General features: G+C 43.0%; 1 protein-coding gene across 1 annotated transcript in view; it reads left to right on the forward strand.

Annotated features, from left to right (window-relative positions):
• The window catches only part of rxfp2b (relaxin family peptide receptor 2b), a 144,292-nt gene that overhangs the window by 47,828 nt on the left and 73,172 nt on the right, over positions 1 to 23,292 (forward strand). Inside the window, exon 6 of the mRNA XM_060826776.1 lies at positions 19,522 to 19,593. Coding sequence (XP_060682759.1) covers positions 19,522 to 19,593 — 72 coding nt within the window. The remainder of the gene's footprint in view (positions 1 to 19,521; positions 19,594 to 23,292) is intronic.

Raw genomic sequence — 23,292 nt, forward strand, 5'->3', positions numbered from 1 at the left:
ATTGTTCCACAACAAATGATGATTGTTATTGTTTGGTGGCAGTCAAAAGGCAACAGGGCATAATTGTCCAAGGCACAGAGGAAGAGAGAGAGTTAGGCTGCAGGGGTACAGAGTAGAGCTGTCTGAGGCAAGGAGAGAGATAATGAGGCAGAAGTATCAGAGTCATGGTGTGGTGTTGCCTGAGGCAAGGATGGGGAGAGGGACCTGCAGTCTCAAGGGCTACAAGACAGTGTTGTAAGTGACAGGAAGAAAGAGAGATGTACAGAGGAAAGTATGTCCTCTAGCATAGATGTGATGGATATCTTGGGAGAGGAGATGGACTTTCTCAATAGGAATGGCCAAAAATACTGGTCCTAAATAAAGGGGCTGTCAATGGTAGGGATTGAACTGAAGGTACCATGCAGCAGAGGGAACAGTCATCGTGGGATATATTAGGGTAGGAGCTTCAAGATTGCAGTTGGGTATCAGATGGTCTCTTGGGAGGGGGGTCTCAGAATTTTACAAAATAAGTGACATGGATAACCAGATGGTTCAGGATCAAAGTGGGCATGCAGTCAATGATGGGTCTAGGCTCAGAGGGGAGAGAAGGATGATGAAAGATGATGATTATAGAATCTTGGTTAATGAGGGGAAAAGGAATGTAAGAAAATCAAGGAACAGTTTTGCTTAGTTGGTCCACAAAATGCAGTATGTTCAAAAGCATAATTCTTTAAAGTGGGAAGAGGTCTGTTTGGGCTGGATGGAGTTCACAGAGCCCAACTAAAGACACATGATAAATGAATGGAACTATAGTGAGATATGCTCACACCTCTACAGTCCTCTCCTAAAATAATACCTATACTACATGAACCACGGGCCTCATTCAACTGAGATCCTGCAAAGGTCAGAAGATGGAATGGAAAGAAGATATTAAAGAAGGGTGGAGCTACATAGGTACAAAGATTTTCGGTCATATGATTCTCATGGTGAACAGAGGAGGTATCTGGTCAATAAAGGTAAGTTTGATATCGAAAACCTGGTGAAACATGTTGATGGGAAGAGTAACGGTTCCACTGGAATAATTATTTCTGAAGACCTGAAACTTGATAGTAACTGTGGGAAGTTCAGTGATAATAGAGAGCCCACTCGATTTAATGAATGTCAGGTTGAAGGTTACAGGTTAGACTGGGGCTGGTGAATGCTACCGTGGTCACAGATGATACTCTAAATTTGTTAATGGCTGACAAAGGGGTGAGTGGAAACTTATCTGAGGACAAGGTGACCATGATGGACTGAGGCTTGTGGGTGATAGAGTGATACTCAATCATGACTGAGGGAAAGTGCATAGACATGACTTCCATTTCCAGTGTCACTGTTCCTGTGTTGATGCAACCAACTCTAGTAACAAGAAGTGGTCTTGAAAATCATGCCTTACAATGTTTTTGATCTTGTGAGTTTGGTGAAAGCCAGGATGTACTTTCAGATAAGTATAGGAAAGAAATACTCAGACTAGGAGGCAGAACCTCAAGGAGCAAAAAGTTGGAAAATAAATGAATACAGAAAGGTTGTTCTTTTAAGGTGACAAAAGGATAACTTAAACAATTTTGAAAACAAGGAGTTTCGGGGCAAAGATCACTAGAAGAATTCTTAGATTGTGATAAGACCAGGACATTCTGAAGATTAACAATGATTTCAATATAGATTTGTTAAGGCCACATCCACAAAGTTTACTTAAAAATAATGTATCAGGAACATGCTTTCTGTTTTGCACTGCGAATGGTGGGTGACCTCCGTCTTGGCAGCAGAAAGCTAAAAAAATTTCAGAGGCAGGAAACTACCATTTTGTTTAGAAAAATAAAGATAGGAAAATCACCAGCAAGCAATACAGAGATATAGAATTGCTGCATAACAATAACTTAAAATAAGAAACCACTACAATGTTGCTGTAATACATAAAAGATTTATGAAATACAAGAAGTTAAAAAGCTTGCAAAGAAAATACGGTAACATTGCTTTCATTGTCGAGTTTAAACATTTTAAAGTCTTTAAGACAAGAGAACTGCAAAAACAAAATATTTGTTCAATGATAGATTAACAGCTTTAAAACTAACAACATTTATTACATCTATTGCAGAATCATTAAATCCCTGAGGTAATCAATACAAAGCAGCCATGATATGCTACAGATTTAAAACAATTTCAAAGTAATAAATTAAATTACTCATTAAGCAGTAGAAAGCGAAATGACATTGCCATCAAGATTTGATGTCAGAGATGGGCCAAACAGAACACAAAACTGAACTTCATGAGGAAAACAGTTTTTCAGACTTAGAATTGCTTTCAAATTAAACTCTCCTGTTGAATAAGTAAGCACACTATTGTTTTCAATAGGAACCTATAGAGGGTGACATTATAAATTGCCAAAATATAAAAGACACAGATACTTTTGAAGAAGTCATATTAGACTTTTCCTAACTACTTTAAACTGGGAACAAACAAATCCTTGCAGTTTAAGATTTAAGACAAGAGTTCAGCATCCAGGGACTTTATAATTAATTTATCATATGTTCAGATTAGTGGAAAACTGTAAAGATGGAGTTTTGAAATCAAAGTCCAAAAGAGACAGAATTACTGACGTCTTTTATTACTGTCCAAACAAGATTTGATTTTGGAGAAAGCTATTCAAATTGAGCTGGAAACAAAAAAAGAAACAACAAATACATACAGACAAATCTTGAGATGAGAAGGATAGCCTTCTGAACTGAGCATATCACTTTGTATTACTCTTCAGACACAGATGATAAGCTAACATGGAGTAGGCCAAACAACAGATACTAAGAGTCAGTGTCAAACTGTGAAACAACAAAAACTCCCAATCAAAACCAGTGTCCAGCAATGACAAAGAATGCTACATCTGTAAAACTAAAGTCACTCTCAGAAGATATACAAAAATAGCACACAGTTTCAAAGCAGAACAAATCCAAATGCGAAGTCATACAAAGAGTTTGACGTGGTAGAACATTCTCCTTTGGAAGATGCCCAAGTTTTTCCCAGGGGAACGCCATCATTCAGCCAACTCAAGTTTTGCAGAACTTGTTTATATTAATAGACATCTCATTAATTTTCAGCTTGATGCAGGAATGAGTGCACTGTCCTATCAGATCAAATTCCATGGCTGAAGGATCAGAAGTTATAGTCAACAAAGATAGGTTTACATGTGTCAGACAGAATAACGTTTAAGAGTAAAGGTATGCTACAAGTAACAGTACGACATAAAGAACTCAATAGAGTTGAAATGTTTATGTAATTCAAATTCATTACTTCTCATTTTTGAACCTTCAGGCATGTCTTGACCTCAATATGTTTGCAATGGCAGAAAGGGTTTGACCTGTTCTAAAAGAACAACTGGTTCAAAAACAAACTGTTGTCAATCATTGGTAAGTAGACAACGGACAGAAGACTCAATTAGGCTTTCCAAAATCATGAGGGAACCCAAAAAGAAGAAAAAGTCTATTGCGGGTACTTATGTCTACATAAAGGAATTGTTTTATAATATCAACTGGAAGGTAACCACAGATTTTACAGACTGGTGAAAGTGTTTTGTATTCCTATCATCTCTGAAGAAAATACAGAAGACAAGAATCAGCAAAGTTTGCCAGAAGATGCAGATACTGAGAAAAAGATTAAGAACAGAAAAAGTAGGAGCAGGAGTAAGCAATTCAGCCCCTTGAGCCTGCTCCACCATTTAATACAATCTCAGCCTCAACACCACTTTCCTGACTGCTCCCTACAAACCTTCAATCCATTACTAATTACAAATCTATCTCCTCCTTAAGCTTATTCCATGTCCTAGCATCCACAGCATTTTGAGTACTGAATTCCAGGGATACTTGACCCTTTGAAAGAAGTAATTTCTTTTCATCTCTGTTTTAAACTTGCTAGCCCTTATCTTAAAAATATGATCTCTAGATTGCCCCAAATAATGAAACATCCTTTCTACATCTACTTTGTCAACTCTCTTTAGCATTTTCTATACCTCAATTAGATCTCCTCTCATTCTTCTAAACAGCAGAGAATACAGGCCTAAATTGTTCAATCTCTCTTTATCAGCCTAACCTCTCATCTCTGGAATCAACCTAGGGAACTTTCTGTGAATCAACTCTAATGCAACTACATTTCTGCTCAAGTAAGGGGACTAAAATTGTACACAATTCTCCAGTACAATCTCACTAATGCCTTGTACAGTACAGTGACATTTTCCTGCTTTTATACTTTATTCTTTTAGCAATAAATGCTAAAATTACAAAATAAATTGCCTTCCTTATTACCCACTATGCCGGCATACTAATTTTCTGTGATTTATGCACAGGGATACCCAGATTCCTCTGCACCAAAGCATTCTGAAGTTTCTCTCTATTTAGATAATAAATTATCTAATCTACATGATCCTTTTGCCAATCTTTAGCCGAATATTTCACATAGCAAAGCCGCCCACTGAATACATTGATACCGCAGACTTGTATGTCCTGGCGGAGTGGGAGTAGCAGTTGAAGTAGTCAGCCTCAGGGCAGTGGGGTTGTTGGGTGCTTATCCCGGAGATGTGCCCTGAACTGTTCCACAAGTTGGCATCTGGTCTCCCCAATGTCGAGGAGACCATTTGGGAGCAACGGATACAGTAGATGATGTGTTTGGATGTGCAGGAAAATCTCTGCTGGATGTGGAAAGATCCTTTGGGTCCTTGGATGGAGGTGAAGAGGATGGTGTGGGCACAAGTTTTACTTCTCTTATAGTGGCAGGGGAAGGTGCCAGGAGTGGAGGGTGGGTTGATGGGGCGTGTGGATCTAACTAGGAAGTCACAGAAAATGTGGTCTCTGCCAAATGCTGATAGGTGGGGAGGGAAATATATCTCTGGTTGCGGGGTCTGACAGTAGGTAGTAGAAATGGTGGAGGATGATGCATTGTATCCAGAGATTGGTGGGATGGAAGGTGAGGACTGGTGGGGTATCCTTTTGCAGTTGGAGGGGTGGGGTTCAAGGGCAGAGGTGCAGAAGTGGAGGAGATGTGCTCATCTCCTCCCTGCACCTCTGCCCTTGAACCCACCCTCCAACTGGAACAAGGATAGAACATCCAGTCCTCACCTTCCACCCCACCAATTTCCAGACAAAATTAATTATCCTACGCTATTTCCACCTCCTACAGTCAGACCTCACCACCAAAAATATATTTCCCTCCCCACCCCTATCAGCATTTGGCAGAGACCATTCCCTCCATGACTCCCAGGCCACCTACCTATCCACCCTCCACTCCTGACACTCTCCCTTGCCACCACAAGAGGCATAAAACCTGCGCCCACACCATCCCCTTCACCTCCATCCAAGGTACCAAAAGATCCTTCCATATCTGGCAGAGATTTTCCTGCACATCCAAACACCTCATCTACTGTGCGAAAGTGGGTACTGCAGATGCTGGAGATTAGAATCAAGATTAGAATAGTGCTGGAAAAGCACAGCAGGTCAGGCAGCATCCAAGGAGCAGGAAAATTGACATTTCAGGCAAAAACTTTATCAGGGCGTCTCAGGGGTGGAGAGATAAATGTGAGGGGGTGGAGCTAGAGGAAGGTAGCTGAGAGTGCAGTAGGTGGATAGAGGTGGGGTAACCGTAATAGGTCAAAGAAGAGGGTGGAGCAGATAGGTGGGAAGGAAGATTGACAGGTGGGACAGGTCATGGGGACGGTGCTGAGCTGGAAGGTTGGAACTGGGGTAAGGTGGGGGGAGGGGAAATGAGGAAACTGGTGAAGTCCACCATGGGGTTGAAGTGTTCTGAGGCGGAAGATGAGACATTCTTCCTCCAGACATCGGGTGGTGAGGGAGTGGCGATGGAGGAGGCCCAGGACCTGCATGTTCTCAGCAGAGTGGGAGGAGGAGTTGAAATGTTCGGCCACAGGGCAGTGGGGTTGATCGGTGCGGGTGTCACGGAGATGTTCTCTGAAGCGGTCTACAAGTAGGTGTCCAGTCTTCCCAATGTAGAGGAGACTGCATCAGGAGCAACAGACGCAGTAAATGACATCTGGATGTGCAGGTGATGCTTTGATGGATGTGGAAGGCTCCTTTGAGGCCTTGGACGAAGGTGAGGGGGGTAGGTGTCAGCACAGATTTGCAATTCCTGTGGTGGCAGGGGAAGGTGCCAGGAGGGGAGGCCCCTTATGTTTTTTAACACAACACCTGGTGCAGCTGTGATAACCACCACCAGTCCTCTCTCTGTAATGTGAAAGCAGCCAAATGGTCTACTAGGACTGTGGAAATTCTACCTTTTAAATGCTCAATGACTGAGCTCCCACTGACACCGGAATAAAGGATTTCAAAGATTTATCGAATCCTAAGTGAGGAGATTCCTCCTCATCTCAGTCTTAAATATGGATAGGCTATTTTCCCTTGGTTCTCAAGTCTCTTGTCAGGGGACCAAGCTGTCTCTCTATGTCCCCACAAGCCCTGTAAGAATTTTGTAAGTTTCAATGGTACTGTATTTTATTCTTTGGAACTCTAGAGAATAAAGATCCAGTTTCCTCAATATCTCTTCATAAAACAATCCCACCATCCCAGGGAACCTCCATTGTATACCTTCTATGGCACATATATCCTTCCTTGGATAAGGAGACCAAAACTGTACATAATACTTCCAATGCGGTTTTGCCAATGATCAATATGGTTTCAGTAAGACATTTGTACTCTTGTATGGAATTCTCCTTAAGGTGAAAGCCAAAGTGCCATTTGCTTCCTAATTGCTAGCTATCGCTGCATTCTAGCTTTTGGTGACTTATGACCCTGGACACCGAGGTCCCGATGTACAGCAACAATTTTTTCACTTTTTCCTTTTACTTTTTTTCTCTCATTTGTCTTTTTTTCATTTTACAAAGAACAAAGAACAACAAAACAAGCTCTTTGGCTCTTGAAGCCTGTGCTGATCCAGATCCTCTATCTAAACCTGTCTAAGGATCAGTATTCCTCTGTTCTCTGCCCATTCATGTATCTATGCGGATACATCTTAAATGGTGCTATCATCTCCATCTTGACCACTTCTGCTGGTATTGCTTTCCAGGTACCCATCACTCTCTGAGTAAAAAACTTACCACGCATATCACCCTTAAATTTTCCCCCTCTCACCTTCAATTTGTGACCCCTGGTATTTGAGACCTCACTCCAGGAAAAAGATTCTTGCTATCCATCCTGTCTATACCGCTCATGATTTTGTAGACCTCAATCAGGTCCCCCCTTGAACTCTGTCTTTCATATACCAATAATCCTAATGTACTCAACCTCTCTTCATAGCTCGCATGCTCCAAACCAGGCAACATCCTGGTGAACCTCCTCAGTACTCTCTCCAAAGCATCCACATCCTTTTGGTAATGTGGCGACCAGAAAAATATTCAGTATTCCAAATGTGGCTGAACCAAAGTCCTATACAACTATAACATGACCTGCCAACTCTTGTACTCAATACCCCGTCCAATAAAGGAAAGCATGCCGTATGCCTTCCTGACCACTCTATTGATCTGTGTTGCCACCTTCAGGATACAATGGACCTGAACACCCAGATCTCTCTGTATATCCATTTTCCATAGAGCTTTTCCATTTGCTGTACAGTTCGCTCTTGAATTGGATCTTCCAAAATGCATCAATTCACATTTGCCTGGATTGAACTCCATTTGCCATTTCTCTGCTCAACTATCTATATTCTGCTGCATTCTCTGACAGTCCCCTTCACTATCTGCTACTCCATCAATCTTAGTGTCATCTGCAAACCTTCTAGTCAGACCACCTATACCTTCCTCTAGATTATTGATGTATATCACAAACAACAGTCATCCCAACAGTGATCCCTGCGGAACACCACTGGTCACAGTTCTCCATTTTAAGAAACTCCCTTCCACGACTACTCTCTGTCTCCTGCTGCCCAGCCAGTTCTCTATCCATCTAGCTCATACACTCTGTACTCTACGTAATTTCACGTTCTCCAACAGCATACCATGGGAAACCTTATCAAACACCTTACTGAAGTCCATGTATATGACATCTACAGCCTTTCCTTCATCAATAAACCTTGTCACTTCCTCAAAGAATTCTATTAAATTGGTAAGGCATGACCTTCCCTGCACAAAACCATGCCTATCACTGATAAGCCCATTTTCTTCCAAATGTAATAGATCCTATCCCTCGGTATCTTCTCTAGCAACTTCCTTACCACTGATATCAGCCTCTCCAGTCTATAATTACCTGGATTATTCCTGCTACCCTTTTTAAACAAGGGTACAATATTAGCAATTCTCCAGTCATCTAGGACCTCATCCACGTTCAAGGATGCTGTAAAGATATCTGGTGTGGCCCCAGCTACTTCCTCTTTCACTTCCCTCAGTAACCTGAGGTAGATCCCATCCGGATCTGGGGACTTGTCCACCTGAATGCCTTTCAGAATATCCAACACTTCCTCAGAATATTCAACACTTGATTTAAAGTAATTAAAAATCTATCCCCAGCTTCAACATCCGTCATGTCCCTGTCCTCAGTGCATACCAATGCAAAGAATCTCACCCATTTTCTCTGACTCCATGCATAACTTTCCTCCTTTTTCCTTGAGTGGGCCAATCCTTTCTCCAGATTCCCTCGTGCCCTTTATATATGAATAAAAGGCTTTGGGATTTTCCTTAACCCTGTTTGCTAAAGATATTTCATGACCCCTTTTAGCCCTCTTAATTCCTCATTTCAGATTGGTCTACTTTGCCGATATTCTTCCAAAACTTCTTCTGTTTTCAGTCACCTCAACCTTACGTATGTTTCCTTTTTCCTGTTAGCTAGTCTCACAATTTCACCTGTCATTCATGGTTCCCTAATCTTGGCCTTTCCATCCCTCATTTTCACAGGGACATGTCTGTCCTGCACTCTAATCAACCTCTCTTTGAAAGTCTCCCATATATCAAATGTGGATTTACTCTCAAACAGCTGCTCCCAATCCATCTTCCCCAGCTCCTACTGAATTTTGCTATAGTTGGTCTTCTCCCAATTCAGCACTCTTGCTTTAGGACCACTCTTGACTTTGTCCATGAGTATTCTAAAACTAACGGAATTGTGATCACTATTCTCAAAGTAACCCCCTACTGAAACTTCAACAAACTGGCTGGGTTCATTCCCCAACACCAGGTCCAGTATGGCCCCTTCCCAAGTTGGACTGTTTAAATACTGCTTAATAAAACCATCATGGATGCTCCTTACAAATTCTGCTCCATCTTGACCTCTAACACTAAGTGAATTCCAGTCAATGTTGGGAAACTTCAAATCTCCTATCACCACACCCTGTTGCTCCTACATCATTCCATAATCTGTTTACATATTTGTACCTCTATCTCATGCTCGCTGTTGAGAGTCCTGTAGTACAACCTTGACATTGTTACTGCACCCTTACTACTTCTGAGCTCTGTCCATATCCTGGGATATTTAGATGCCATTCTTGCCCTTCCCTCAACCAAGTCTCAGTAACAATAATAACATCTACTCCTAGGTATGAATCCCAGCCCTAAATTCATCTGCCTTACTGTCTACACTTCTCGCATTAAAACAATGCACCTCAGACCACCAGTCCCTTTGTGTTCATCATCTGCTCCCTACCCACTCTTCCCCTTAATCACGCTGACTTCATTATCTAGTTCCTTACAAGATTTAGTTACTACCAGTTACTGTCCACTAACCTCCTTGTTTAGTTCCCATTCTCCTGCCACATTAGTTTAAATCCTCCCCAACAGCATTGGCAAAAGCACCCCCTAGGACTTTGTTCCAGTCCCAGCCAGGTACAAACCACCCAATTTGGAATAGTCCCACCTTCCCCAGAACCAGTCCCAATGTCCCAAAAATCTGAACAGCATTTTTCTCTCTTACATTTTATTTACTGCTTGTTAAAGAGCTAGGTCACAGCGACGGCATCAGCAGTGGCAAGTAGGTCCTGCATCGACACTTGATGCTGTTGGTGAGTGGCCCCAATGTGGACACTTGCCAGCTACCAGGTGGGCCCAGGGTGGATTCATGGCAGTCGGTGAGTGGTTCAGTGTGGACTCAAACCCAGCAGAGTGCAGCCTTGCAGTGGCGTCAGAGGTGAGTTTGGGTTCCTGGTGACTTCTGCATCTACAAGGCAGTCCTAGCACCAACTCATGACTGCTGCGGAGGAGGTGAGGTTCCCAGCCTGCATATGCAAATATTCATGGAGGTAGCAGCGGAGGAGAGTTTGGACCCAATAAAAAATCCAGCGACATCAGCAAGTTGGGGCCAAAGTAGACTTGTGGTGATGGTGGAGTTGAGTTTGTGCCAGTACAGTATCTGGTGGCATTGGCGATATCTGCATTGGTGAGGAACGTTGAGGACTGATTTGCATAGTGACTTTTGTCACATTCATGCTGCTAGTGAAAGAAACAAAACTTTAAGTGATCATCTTTCTGCCTGTTTTCTTTGCTCTAGTATTGTTCTCAGTGCTATTTAGTGGGCAGCACCTTAGCACCTTATTAACTTTTTTTCTCTCATGCACTGTGTCCAAACAACAGCCCCAGCTACTGTCTCGCGCATGGACTGTTTTGCTTTATTTTCCTCCCTCTTTCTCACAACATTTTAATCAAAGTCTGAGATAACAGAGTGACCTCATTCTATTTTATTGTTATTGGATGGTTTCCATTGATTGACAAGGCATCTCAACTCCAATTCTCATTGATCTATTAACACCTTTTTCTTCATAAATTCTTTCAATTTTTGACATCTCCTTTAAAGCTTTGACCATAAGAACCCTGAATCGATTGTGTTTTGTAGAACAGACCAATGAGGGTGAATTTGCATATTTTTTATGGCTGAGCATGAGAGCTCAATCTCTTCAACCTTGTTAGATAGGATGACAGTTTTATGTCTGATTGAAATGTTAGTGTGCAGCATTTTCAAAGTCAGTTTGCAAAAGTCTAAATCTCATAATGTAAGAGACTAAGGTTCACGCTGAAATGTATTGAAGTATCATTCTTAGATTGCATTGTATTACAATAGCTATCCTTGATTCATCACTGTACAGTCTGTTCTGCTATAACGTGGTATTGTGTTCTTGTACAACTTCATGTTGTAGAAGCTTGTGCAATAGAAATAACGGGGCCTATGGGAAAAACAGGGATGGGAACGGACCACCAAAATTATCTGTAAAAAGCAAAACAAAAATGGTAGTTAGCCTAACACAAATGATAGCACAGTCTAAATAAATGTTAAAATCATATATTTTTATGAAATAATACACTAGATTTAACACTTTAAGGGGTTTCCGAGTTTGCTGAGTTTCAGTACCATATGAAGACAGGGCGGAGGGTCATTATCAGCATCATCATTACTTTCAGGTGCAGTTCTGGGTGCAGGGTTATGATGAAAAATATTTTTACTCCAGAAGTAGATAGCTGTGGTTCATTGTCCTCAGAGTGTTTCTTGGAGGTTGGCTTAAAAAGGCTTCTGGTTTTCGCTACTTTTCCATCTTTTGTCTTTCATGAAGAAGCTGTTCATAGGATGCCAGATAAAGCTTTATCCTGCTGCATTCTACATTGTCTTCTAAGTTGCAATTGCTTCTCAACTTACCTCAGGATAGAAGACAAAAAATAAGTAGAAGGTTCTTGTGGTGGTGCAACCTGGACTTTGTCGTCTTCATCTAGACGTTCAGTTTCCCCCTCACAGCCACAAGCTGTTGTAGATCAGCTTGTGGAGAGGTCTTCACAAAGCGACAGAAGCAGTCCCTCAACATCCTCAGTCTCCACTTCAAATTCAACTTGCTTTGCAAGAGCAACACAATGTTCCCTGATTGCTGGAAGCTCCTCTGACAGTTCAACATCTTTAAAATCATGAAGAAAATCTGGGAGAAGCTTCCACCAAACTGCATGTAAGCAGTCCGTACCGATATCACGCAGCAGGTCAGGCAGCATCCAAGGAACAGGAAATTGGACGTTTCGGGCATAAGCCCTTCATCAGGAAACATTCCTGATGAAGGGCTTATGCCCGAAACGTCGCATTTCCTGTTCCTTGGATGCTGCCTGACCTGCTGCGCTTTAACCAGCAACACATTTTCAGCTCTGATCTCCAGCATCTGCAGACCTCACTTCTTCCTCGTACCGATATCACCCCAGGCCTCCACAATAGCATTCTTAATGTTATAGCTCTTTCAAAATTGAAGAACATTCCTGAATGTGCACCTTAAATAATAAGCTTTAAAAGCTGCTATTGCACCCTGGTACATGGGTTGAACGAGAGAGGTTGTGTTCGGAGGTAGAAAAAACACTTGGATGTTTTCAGAAGGTGGGAGGATGACTTGGTGCATTGTCCAGAATGAGGTGAATCTTGAATTCCAAAATTTTTGCCCTGCAATAATTTCGAAAAACACCCTTGAAAACATCATCAAAAAGGTCAGAAAAATTTGCCTCGTCATCCAACCTCTTTTGCTTAACCTGAAATAAACGCCTAGAGTGGACTTAAGGTAACCTTTCAAGGCTCGCCGGTTGGCAGAATACACCACAAGCTTAAGGTTTAAATCTCCACTAGCATTGGCTCAACAACACGGTCATATGGTCCTTTGCAACCTTAAAACTTAGAGGTTGTGCTTCATTCTTAGAAATGTAGGTTCTAGGTGGTATTCACTTCCAGTATAAGCCTGTCTTGTCCAAACTGAAGATTTGATCTAAGGTAAATTGGCTTTTTCACCACAGGAGGAAATAACAGTACACGTTCCTCCTCTGCACTGGCAGCTTCGCCACACAACTTCACATTATGAAAAGCGTAGTGGATCTTAAATCCAGTGGACCAGCCACTACTAGCACTGAAGGCATGAAGCTTAGTTTGATTTTCAGCTTTTTTTCCCCATAAGTCCTCATGAATTGATAAGGCGTTCTGTTTTATGGTGAGAATGGTTGTCCAAGTTCACTTTTTTGATTGATCTTCTATCCACACACTTAGAAGCTGCTCAATCTCCTCAAGTTCTTTTGTTCATGATCCTTCAGACTTGCTAGCACTCAGACTTGTGCAAGCAATGCAGCTTGCTTTAATTCTTTCCACATTGTCTCTCATGGTGCGGAGCTTAGATTCCTTTATTCGTGTTGCAATATCACATGCTCTTTCATAACAGTGAAAATGCTTTATAACATTTAGCTTCTGCTCAAGTTTGCTACCCTGTTTTTTACAGTTACCACTTGCGATTTTTTTCATCTGGATGCTTCCTGTCAACATTCCATGGAAAGCACAGCGAGATTTGCATAGAAAAACAGGATTAAAAATTACTGCCTACACTTCACACAAAGCACGCGAGCTGACTGACCATGCAATATCGGCGTGAGTCCAGTCTTCAGCGCACAGCAACACCTAGTGCCAACACTAGAATCGAGTAAAAGCCAACGGGAGTTTGCATTTTAAAAAAAGCGTTCCCCGAATGCATTACAGCCAAATCACATTGATGAAACATGTTATTGGAGAATGATCTCTGTACAAAATGATGCTGTCATATGCTGGCCCTAATCTGGGAGAAGGGATCAGTCACATTTTGCTGTTGTAGCACATCTAAGGATGCAGGTAAAGTTACAACGTTTAAAAGACATTTGATCAGTTCATGACTAGGAATGATTTAGAGGGATATGGGCCAAGTGCAGGCAAGTGGGAATAGTTTGGTTTGGGAACATAGTGGGCATTGACTAGTTAGACCAAAGAGTCTATTTCCATACTGTATGACTCTGTGACTCTAAGTAGATGTTCCCCTGCACCCTAAACATAATTAATTATTTTGCTTAGGAGGTTGCTAAATTTGCAAACTGGCAATGATGCAACAGGAACCCTAAAATTTGAGTTAGTAGGCCAACTAACACAGTTTCACCATAACTCATTTGATTTAACCATTGGGAAATAAACACAGAAAGGACGCAGAAGGAGAATGAGCTAAAAGGAGTGAACTCAATGTCAAATCAGTATGCAAGGGAAATAGAGAAAGAGATCACTTGGAAAGAAAGAGTACGGAAAATAGTAATCTTCAAGTTAACCATCCTCTTTATGCCGTCTCAAATATTTCTAGAGCTGAAGTAATTAGGAACGAAGGGTAGAATGATACAGAGGTCTGAGTAATGTGGACTACAGAGATTTTTGGAAGAATCATCTGAGAATTCCAGCTCATCTCACTGTCAAGAGCATGATTCTATGACTGATAGTGGTGAGGGCATCAGTGGAAATGAGATAGCACTGAAGAGTGAACTTTCATTCCAATGTTAGCAACACAGGGAAGGGACTCATGGCTGGCCACCAGACTCATGGCAAAGCAATTAACTTTTAACACTTAACACTTCTGTGTTTTAAGATGGCCCTAGAGAGTGGTGACACTTTATAAAACTTCTGATTGTATGTCATAACAAAATACACGTAATAATAAATCAAATCAAATCAAACCTCTCACCATTTAAGAAGTACTCCTTCTTTTCTACAAAAGCAGATAACGTTACAATTGTTCATACTATATTCCATGTGCTATGGTCTTACATATTGCAGGAAGACTAATGGAATCTAACATTTGTCACAAGCGAATTTGAGGACAGGAGTGATGAAGCCTTGCTTCAGTTATATAGAAACCTGGTTACACCTCACCTGGAGTGGTATTTGCAGTTTTGGCCTCCTCTCTTCAGGTAGGATATTACTGCTGAGGAGGGAGGGCAACAAACATTCACTAGAATTGTTTCCAGATTGGTGAAAGTGAGGACTGCAGATGCAGGAGATCATTGTCAAGATTAGAGTGGTGCTGGAAAGACACAACAGGTCAGGTAGCATCCGAGGAGCAGGAAAATTGACGTTTCAGGCAGGAGCCCTTCATCAGGAATGAGACTAGGGGCCTCTGGGGTGGAGAGATCAATGAGAGGGGTGTGGGGCTGGGGAGAAGGTGGCTAAGAGTGCAATAGGTGGATGGAGGTGGGGATGAAGGCTTTAGGTCAGAGAGGAGGGTGGAGCGGATAGGTGGGAAGGAAGATTGGCAGGTAAGACAGGTCAGGGGATGGTGCTGAGCTGGGAAGGTTGAAACTGGGGTAAGGTGGGGGGAGGGGAAATTAGATAACTTGTGAAGTCCACATTGATGCCTTGGAGTTGAAGTGTTCTGAGGTAGAAGATGAGGCATTCTTCCTCCAGGTTGTGAGGGAGTGGCGATAGAGGAGGCCCAGGACCTGCATATCCATAGTCGAGGTGGCGTTAGGAGGAGGTGTCTTCAAGTTGGTGCCTGGCTTCAGCAGTGTAGAGGTCAGTGCACTAAATTACCACTGAATCCCCTTTATTCACTGATTTGATGGTGAAGTTGGGTTTGGAGCAGAAGGAGTGGAGGGCTGCGCATTGTGAGCGTGAGATGTTGGAGTGGGGGTAAACAGGTTGAGGCGATTAATGTCTTAGCGGCAGTTGGAAATGAAGAAATTGAGGGTGAGTAATAGGCCAGCACGGGGTGTCCAGGTGGATAGAATGTGTTGGATGCGGGTGAAGGGTCCTTGGTAGGTGGGTGGAAGTCCTGATTGAAAAAGTAAGCTCGGAGGCGGAGATGGTGGAAAAAGTGTTCGACATCGCAATGCGTATTGAATTCGTTGATGCGTGGAGGGAGGGGGAAGAAGTTAAGGCCTTTGCTGAGGACTGATTGTTCATCCTCAGTGAGGGGGAGGTCTGTGGGGATGGTGAAAATCGGCAAGGCTGGGAGCTAGGATTTGGTATAAGTGTGGAGCTGGGAGTGGGGTCGGAGTCTGTAACTGGAGTGGGAGTGGTGGTGGGGGTATGGGGGTGGAGCCATTAGCAGAAGTGATGTTCCCCTCAGGGTTCTGTGGGGCGGTGATGGTGACAGTGGGATCTGTGGGGGGAAACCTTGTTTCCAGGTTGGTTGGACTGTTCTATAAAGAGATTGAACAAACTGGGCCTGTATTCTCTAAAGTTTAAATGAACGAGAGACGATCTTATTGAAACCTACAAAATACTTAAAGAGATGGAAAGGGTTGATTCAGGTAAGATATTTCTCCTGCGTGAGAAGCTAGAACCAGGAGACACAATTTAAAAATAAGGTGAATGTCATTTAGGATTCAGATGCAAAGAAATGTCTTAGTTCAGAGGATTATGAAATATTGGAATTTTCTGCCACAGAGTAATGTGGAAGTTCAATCTTTGCGTATGTTTAAAGTAGAGATTTTTAAATTTCTGATTACTAATGGAATTGAATGTGGGTAAAAAGAATTGAAATGTTCAATCAGCCATGATGATGTTGAATGTCAGAGCATGCTCAATGGGCTGAATGACCTGCTCTTATTTCTATGTTACCATTTACTTAGTCAATTCTAATAAAAAATGGGAAATAGAATCATAGAGTCAGAGAGATGTACAGCATGGAAACAGACCCTTCGGTCCAATTTATTCAGGCCAACCACATATCCCAACCTAATCTAGTCCCACCTGCCAGCATCCAGCCCATATCCCTCCAAACCCTTCCTATTTATATACCCATTCAGATGACTTTTAAATGTTGCAGTTGTACTAGCCTCCACCACTTCCTCTGGCAGCTCATTCCATACGTGTAGTGAAAAAGTTGCCCCTTATTTCTCTTTTATATCTTTCCCCTCTCACCCTAAATCTATGCCGTCTAATTCTGGACTCACCCAGCTCAGGCAAAAGACTTTGTCTATTTATCCTATCCTTGCCCCTCATAATTTTGTAAACCTCAATAAGGTCCTAGCCTCTGTTGCTCCAGGGAAAACAGCCCCAGTCTATTCAACCTTTCCCTAAAGCTCAAATCCTCCAACCCCAACAACATCCTTGTAAATCTTTTCTGAACCCTTTCAAGTTTCACAACATCTTTCCGATAGGAAGGAGACCAGAATTGCATGCAATATTCCAGCTGTGACCTAACCAATGTCCCGTACAGCTGCAACATGACCTCTCTACTCTGACCAATAAAGGAAAGCATACCAAACACCTTCTTCACTATCCTATTTACCTGCAACTCCACTTTCAAGGAGCTATGAACCTGCATTCCAAAGTCTCTTTGTGCAGCAACACTCCCTAGGACCTTACCATTAAGTGTATAAGTCCTGCTAAGATTTGTTTTCCCAAAATGAGCATCTCGCATTTATCTATGTAAAGAAACAACTCATATTTTCAACACAAACATGTTCCCTTGATAAACTCCATGAAAATGATTCATATATGGCTTACCAAGGAAATTAGTTGATAAAATGTGGTACCGGAAAAGGCACAGCAGGTCAGGAAGAAATTGCAGAGACATTGAATGAATAATCAGTATCAGTCTCTCTGGTCAAAGATTCAAGTTAATGCCTGATATAGAGAGTCATTTAGTGGCTAATAAGGGCAAGGAAATTAAGGTAAATAATATCAGATAGAAAATATTAATGGAGAAATTCAAAGGAGTTAAGTCTGACAAATCTCCAATTTCTGAAGACCTACATCCCATGATTCTAAAAGAAATAGCTTCACAGATAGTGTATTTTCCCTAATTCCCTGGATTCAGGGACAGTCTTAGCACATTGCAAATTGGTAAATATAACACTGATATTCAAAAGAGGAAGAAGAGAGAAAACAGGAAAATCCTGTTTAACAAATTTATTACAGTTTTTTGAAAGGTAGATAAAGGGAAACCAGTGGATGTCATGTACTGGATTTCCAAAAGGATTGAATGAGGAAATATTCAAGAGGATATTACACAAAATAAGGGCTGATGGAGTTGGAGGTAATATTTTAACATGGGCAGGGGACTAGTTAATAGATAGGAAGCAGAAAGTAGTGATAACTCAGATATATTTAAGTTGGCAGACTGTAATCTGTGGAGTGCTCCAAGTATCAGCACTGAGTCTCAGCTACCTATTCTCTACATTATTGACTTGGACAAAGAGGCAAGAAACAATGTAACTAACTGGTTGATGATACAAAGACAGATGAGAATGCAAGCTTTGAACTCACAAGAAATAGCAAAGAAACTTGGACAGGGTAAGTCAGTGGACAATATGGCATCAGCTGGAGTATAACCTGGAGAAGTATGAGATTATTCAATTTCGATGTAAAAATAGTAGAGAAGACATTTTTAATGTTTAGAAGTTGTAAATCTTGATGCTCTGAGATATTTGTCTTGGTGTACAAGAAGTTAGCATACAGGTACGGAAAGCAAGGAGGAGAGCAAATAATACATTTGACCTTTATTGTGAGGGATTGGAATTTATTTTTATTTATGCACTCAGGGGATATAAGCATGCTGGCTTGGCCAGAAACTATTGCCCATTGATAATTGTCCTTGAGAAGGTGGTACTGAGCTACCTTCTTGAACCAGTCTTTGAGGTATAGATACATCCGTAGTGCTGTTAGAAACAGAATTCCAGTGACAGTAAAGGAACAGCAATATAACTCCATGAAAAAATGGAGTGTGGCTCCAAGAGGACCTTTCAAATGGCAATGTTCCCAAGCATCTGCAACTCTTGACCTGGTTAGTAGACGTTGTTGGTTTGCAATCCTTGGTAAATTTCTGTAGTACATCTTGTAAACGGTACACACTGTTAACGCTGTGTGTCAGTGATGAAGAGAGTGAATGTTGAAAGTGGTGGGGATGTGCCAATTAAGCAGGTTGCCATCCAGCACTCTGAGTGGCGTTGAGCTTCTATAGTGTCCTATCCTCTGTCCTGCTCTTGTATCCACAGTATTCATAAGGTTATATATGATTATACAGTATTTATATAACCACCTCCACTTGTGCTGGGATTATCCCAGTCAATAGATCTTCCTCTGATTCTGCTAACTCCAATTTTGCTCACGTTCTTTAATGCCATACTTGATCAAACGGTGCCTTGATATAAGGGCATTCATTCTCATCAATGTCTGGAATTCAACTCCTTAATCCATGTTTGGACCAAAGCTGTATTAGGTCAGGGGCTGAGTGGCCTGACAGAACCCAAAGTGAGCAATTATCATTTGATAGTATTGTCAATGACCCCTTCTTCACTTTGCTCATGATGTAAAGCATAAAGAAATTTTACTGCAATTGTACACTGCTTTAATAAGACCTCACTTAGAATATTATTTATAATTTGGTCTCAATATTTAATAAAGAATTTATCCCCATTGCAGTCACTACAACAAATGTTGTATAGACTAATCCTTGGAATGATGTAGTTGTCCTTCAACTGAGTAAATTGGGCCTAAGTTTTCTGGAGTTTGGAAGAATGAGAGGTGATCTTAGTGAAGCCTACAAAACAGATAACAGACACAATAATGTTTCTTCCCTAGAAGTGGAACCAAAAAAAATGGATCTGTAAATACTTTCTCTCAGAGGATTGTCAATTTTTTGTCCTAAAAGGTGATGAAAGCATCGTCATTGAATTTAACTGCAGATGTGAAAGCTCCAAAAGTGACTACAAATACCAATAATGTCACCATAATTCTTGTTGTAAAATCTAAGCCATTATCTTTAATAATGTAACTACAATGTTGTTATGTCTTTGCCTTGTAGATATCTGCAGAATAACCAGATCAGATCCATCTCAAAAACTGCATTTTCTGGACTTTACAAACTCAGACGACTGTAAGTGAGTTAATGCTTAGTGATTAGGCTGACAATATTTTCCTGTTTAAACATAAGTAGCATGGATTGCTTGGTTGCTGTGAGTAGATATTTGGTTTTCACAGTCATGATGGCAGCAGTCTGAGCCTGCATGACACTAAATAAATCTTCCATGGCAACAAGTTTAGCTCAGGCTGACCTTCCACTGCAGCCTCTGCCTGTGTCAATATGGAAATTGAAATATCAGGCACCTGTTTCTACACCACATAACTGGAAGGAATCCGCAATTCCTATCATGTAGGTGTTTTCCTTTTCCATGCTGAAAAGGAACAGTTCCAAGATCTGCACAAAGCCCTGCATCAAATTGGATCTGTGCATTCTCCTTGCTCCTTGACAATAACAACAGGCTTGTGGCAGGCCAACCATTGCATTAAGTATTCTAGCATATGTTTTTATCAACTATTTCCTGTACAGCCACCTCATTGAAGCCCTTATCTGAGTTTTCAACAAGTATAACTCCTATAATCTCACCCTGTGGAAAGGTGGGACACATTTTGGCATGGCCTATGATCAACTTATGGTTCATAACCCACAATGTGCTCATCTAGCCTCTAAATTTCCTTCTACAAAAGTCAAAGTGCTGGAAGCTAAGCTGGTGTCAGCAAATGTCACAACACATGATGATGCTTCTTCTTCAGGCATCTGCTCTTCCTTATCTTCCATAAGAGGAGACAATGGCTTAGTGGTATTTTAATGCACTACTAATTCAGAGACCCAGATATTGTTATGGGGAAGCTGGCTTTGAATCCTGAAATGGCAGATAGTAGAATTTGAACTCAATAAAAATATGGAATTATGTCCAATGATGAAATCAATGTCAATTGTTGGAAAATCTGGTCTGGTCTACATGTGACTTCAAACTCCAGACGTGGTTGACTCCTAACTGCCCTCTGGGCAATTAGGAATTAACGGTAAATGCTGGCCTCACCAATGGTACCTACGTCCTATGAATGATTTTTTTAAAAGCTGACCCCTTCAATGATGAAGATACATTACCCAGCTCCACAGCAGTTACTGCGCATGTGAAAACATAAATGCACAGGAAATGGTTTGAGGTGAGAGAGCAGATATTGGCTGGGTAAAAGAAGCTCCCACAGTCACAACATGTATGACTTGTACTTCATTCTAAGTTGCAGAATGGGGATGAAGTTGGACTTGAGAAGTTTCATATGCCATGAAAATAATTCTGAATGTTCTCAGACCATTTCACATTGACTTCAGTTACTGCCTACCCAATGATTCACAGGGCCATCTCCTCCACAGGGCCCAGATGTCTGTCCTCTACCTAATCTCTGCTGCTACTTCTAGTTATGTAGCATTTAGCCCAACAAGTAAGAATGTCAATGATTGTGTTGCAATGTGCTTATGTGATGCCTGCCATACTGAATAACTCGAAGTGTGTGGTTGCAACAATGTGTGAGAATGAAGCAGAGGACATGAATGTTAGGCATGTATACTGATTGCTACTGTCCACATATGAGCAAAGGATGGGAATTGGTGCTCTGAACAGTGTATGAGGTTGTTGATGCAGTGGGCAGAAAATGATGTTTGAAGATGCAGTCACTGACCGTGATCACTTGTGTGAGGACATTAATGTTCTAGGAGAAAGTGAGGTCTGCAGATGCTGGAGATCAGAGCTGAAAATGTGTTGCTGGAAAAGCGCAGCAGGTCAGGCAGCATCCAAGGAACAGGAGATTCGACGTTTCGGGCATAAGCCCTTTTTCAGGAATGAGGAAAGTGTGTCCAGCAGGCTAAGATAAAAGGAAGGGAGGAGGGACTTGGGGGAGGGGCGATGGAGATGTGATAGGTGGAAGGAGGTCAAGGTGAGGGTGATAGGTCGGAGTGGGATGGGGGCGGAGAGGTCAGGAAGAAGATTGCAGGTTAGGAAGGTGTGCTGAGTTCGAGGGAATCGACTGAGACAAGGTGGGGGGAGGGGAAATGAGGAAACTGGAGAAATCTGAGTTCATCCCTTGTGGTTGGAGGGTTCCTAGGCGGAAGATGAGGCGCTCTTCCTCCAACCATCGTGTTGTTATGGTTCTGGCGATGGAGGAGTCCAAGGACCGGCATGTCCTTGGTGGAGTGGGAGGGGGAGTTAAAGTTTTGAGCCATGGGGTGGTTGGGTTGGTTGGTCCAGGTGTCCCAGAGGTGTTCAGTCGGGCGCCATTAACCACGCGGCCACTACAGCGCCCGCGGCAACAACCGCCGCCGACGACCATGACGTCACATCCGCCCCCACCGACCTCGCAGCCTCCGCAATCGCCGCCCAGACAACCACCTCCGCGATCGCCAGGAAGACCATCGCCGACGGATTCGCAACCCCTGCGGCTATCGGGAATAACAGGGTTTCTTTCGTCGCCACAGCCACTTCCGCCCCCAGTGACATCGCTAACCTGCACGACCACAACGCCTCATGTGTCTCCGCCCCCACGCCGATTTCCGTCACCATGCGTAACCCCGTCCCCTCGCCGAACTCCGCCCCCACGTCGAACACTGTCACCACTCCTAACCCCACCCCCATGCCAATTTCCGTTTCCACTCCTAACTCCGCCCCCACGCCGATCTCCGTCCCCGCCCCCGCGCCTAACCCTGCCCCACTCCCTGCTCCAGCCCCACAGCAGGTCCTAGCTCCCAGTCCTGCCGTGTTTTCACCATCCCTCCTGACCTCCCCCTCTCTGAGGATGAAAGATCAGTCCTCAGCAGAGGCCTTACCTTCATCCCCTACGCTCTTGGATTAACGAGTTCAACACGCGGTGAGACATTGAACAATTCTTCCGCCGTCTTCACCTCCGTGACTACTTCTTCAACCAAGATTCTCACCCACCCTCTGATGACCCCTACTCCCGCCTCCAACGCACCCCATCCACCTGGACGCCCCGTGCTGGCCTCTTACCCACCCTCCATCTCTTTATAGCCAACTGCCGCTGCGACATTAACCGCCTCAACCTGTCCACCCCTCTCACCCACTCCAACCTCTCACCCTCGGAACGTGCAGCCCTCCACTCCCTCCGCTCCAACCCCAACCTCACCATCAAACCGGCAGACAAGGGAGGCGCGGTAGTAGTTTGGCGCACCGACCTTTACACCGCTGAGGCTAAACGCCAGCTTGCTGACACCTCCTCCTACTGCCCCCTTGACCATGACCCCACCTCCCACCACCAAACCATCATCTCCCAGACCATCCATAACCTCATCACCTCAAGGGATCTCCCATCCACCCCCTCCAACTTCATAGTCCCACAACCCCGCACCGCCCGTTTCTACCTCCTGCCCAAAATCCACAAACCTGACTGCCCCATCTGACCCATTGTCTCAGCCTGCTCCTGCCCCACCGAACTCATCTCCGCATACCTCGACACTGTCCTGTCCCCCTTAGTCCAAGAACTCCCCACCTACGTTCGGGACACCACCCATGCCCTCCACCTCCTCCATGATTTTCGCTTCCCCGGTCCCCAATGCCTTATCTTCACCATGGACATCCAGTCCCTGTACACCTCCATCCCCCATCACGAAGGACTCAAAGCCCTCCGCTTCTTCCTTTCCCGCCGTACGAACCAGTACCCTTCCACTGACACCTTCCTTCGACTGACTGAACTGGTCCTCACCCTGAAGAACTTCTCTTTCCAATCCTCCCACTTCCTCCAAACCAAAGCAGTTGCCATG

The sequence above is a fragment of the Hemiscyllium ocellatum genome, chromosome 6 (assembly GCF_020745735.1).
Source record: "Hemiscyllium ocellatum isolate sHemOce1 chromosome 6, sHemOce1.pat.X.cur, whole genome shotgun sequence".
Taxonomy (NCBI): domain Eukaryota; kingdom Metazoa; phylum Chordata; class Chondrichthyes; order Orectolobiformes; family Hemiscylliidae; genus Hemiscyllium; species Hemiscyllium ocellatum.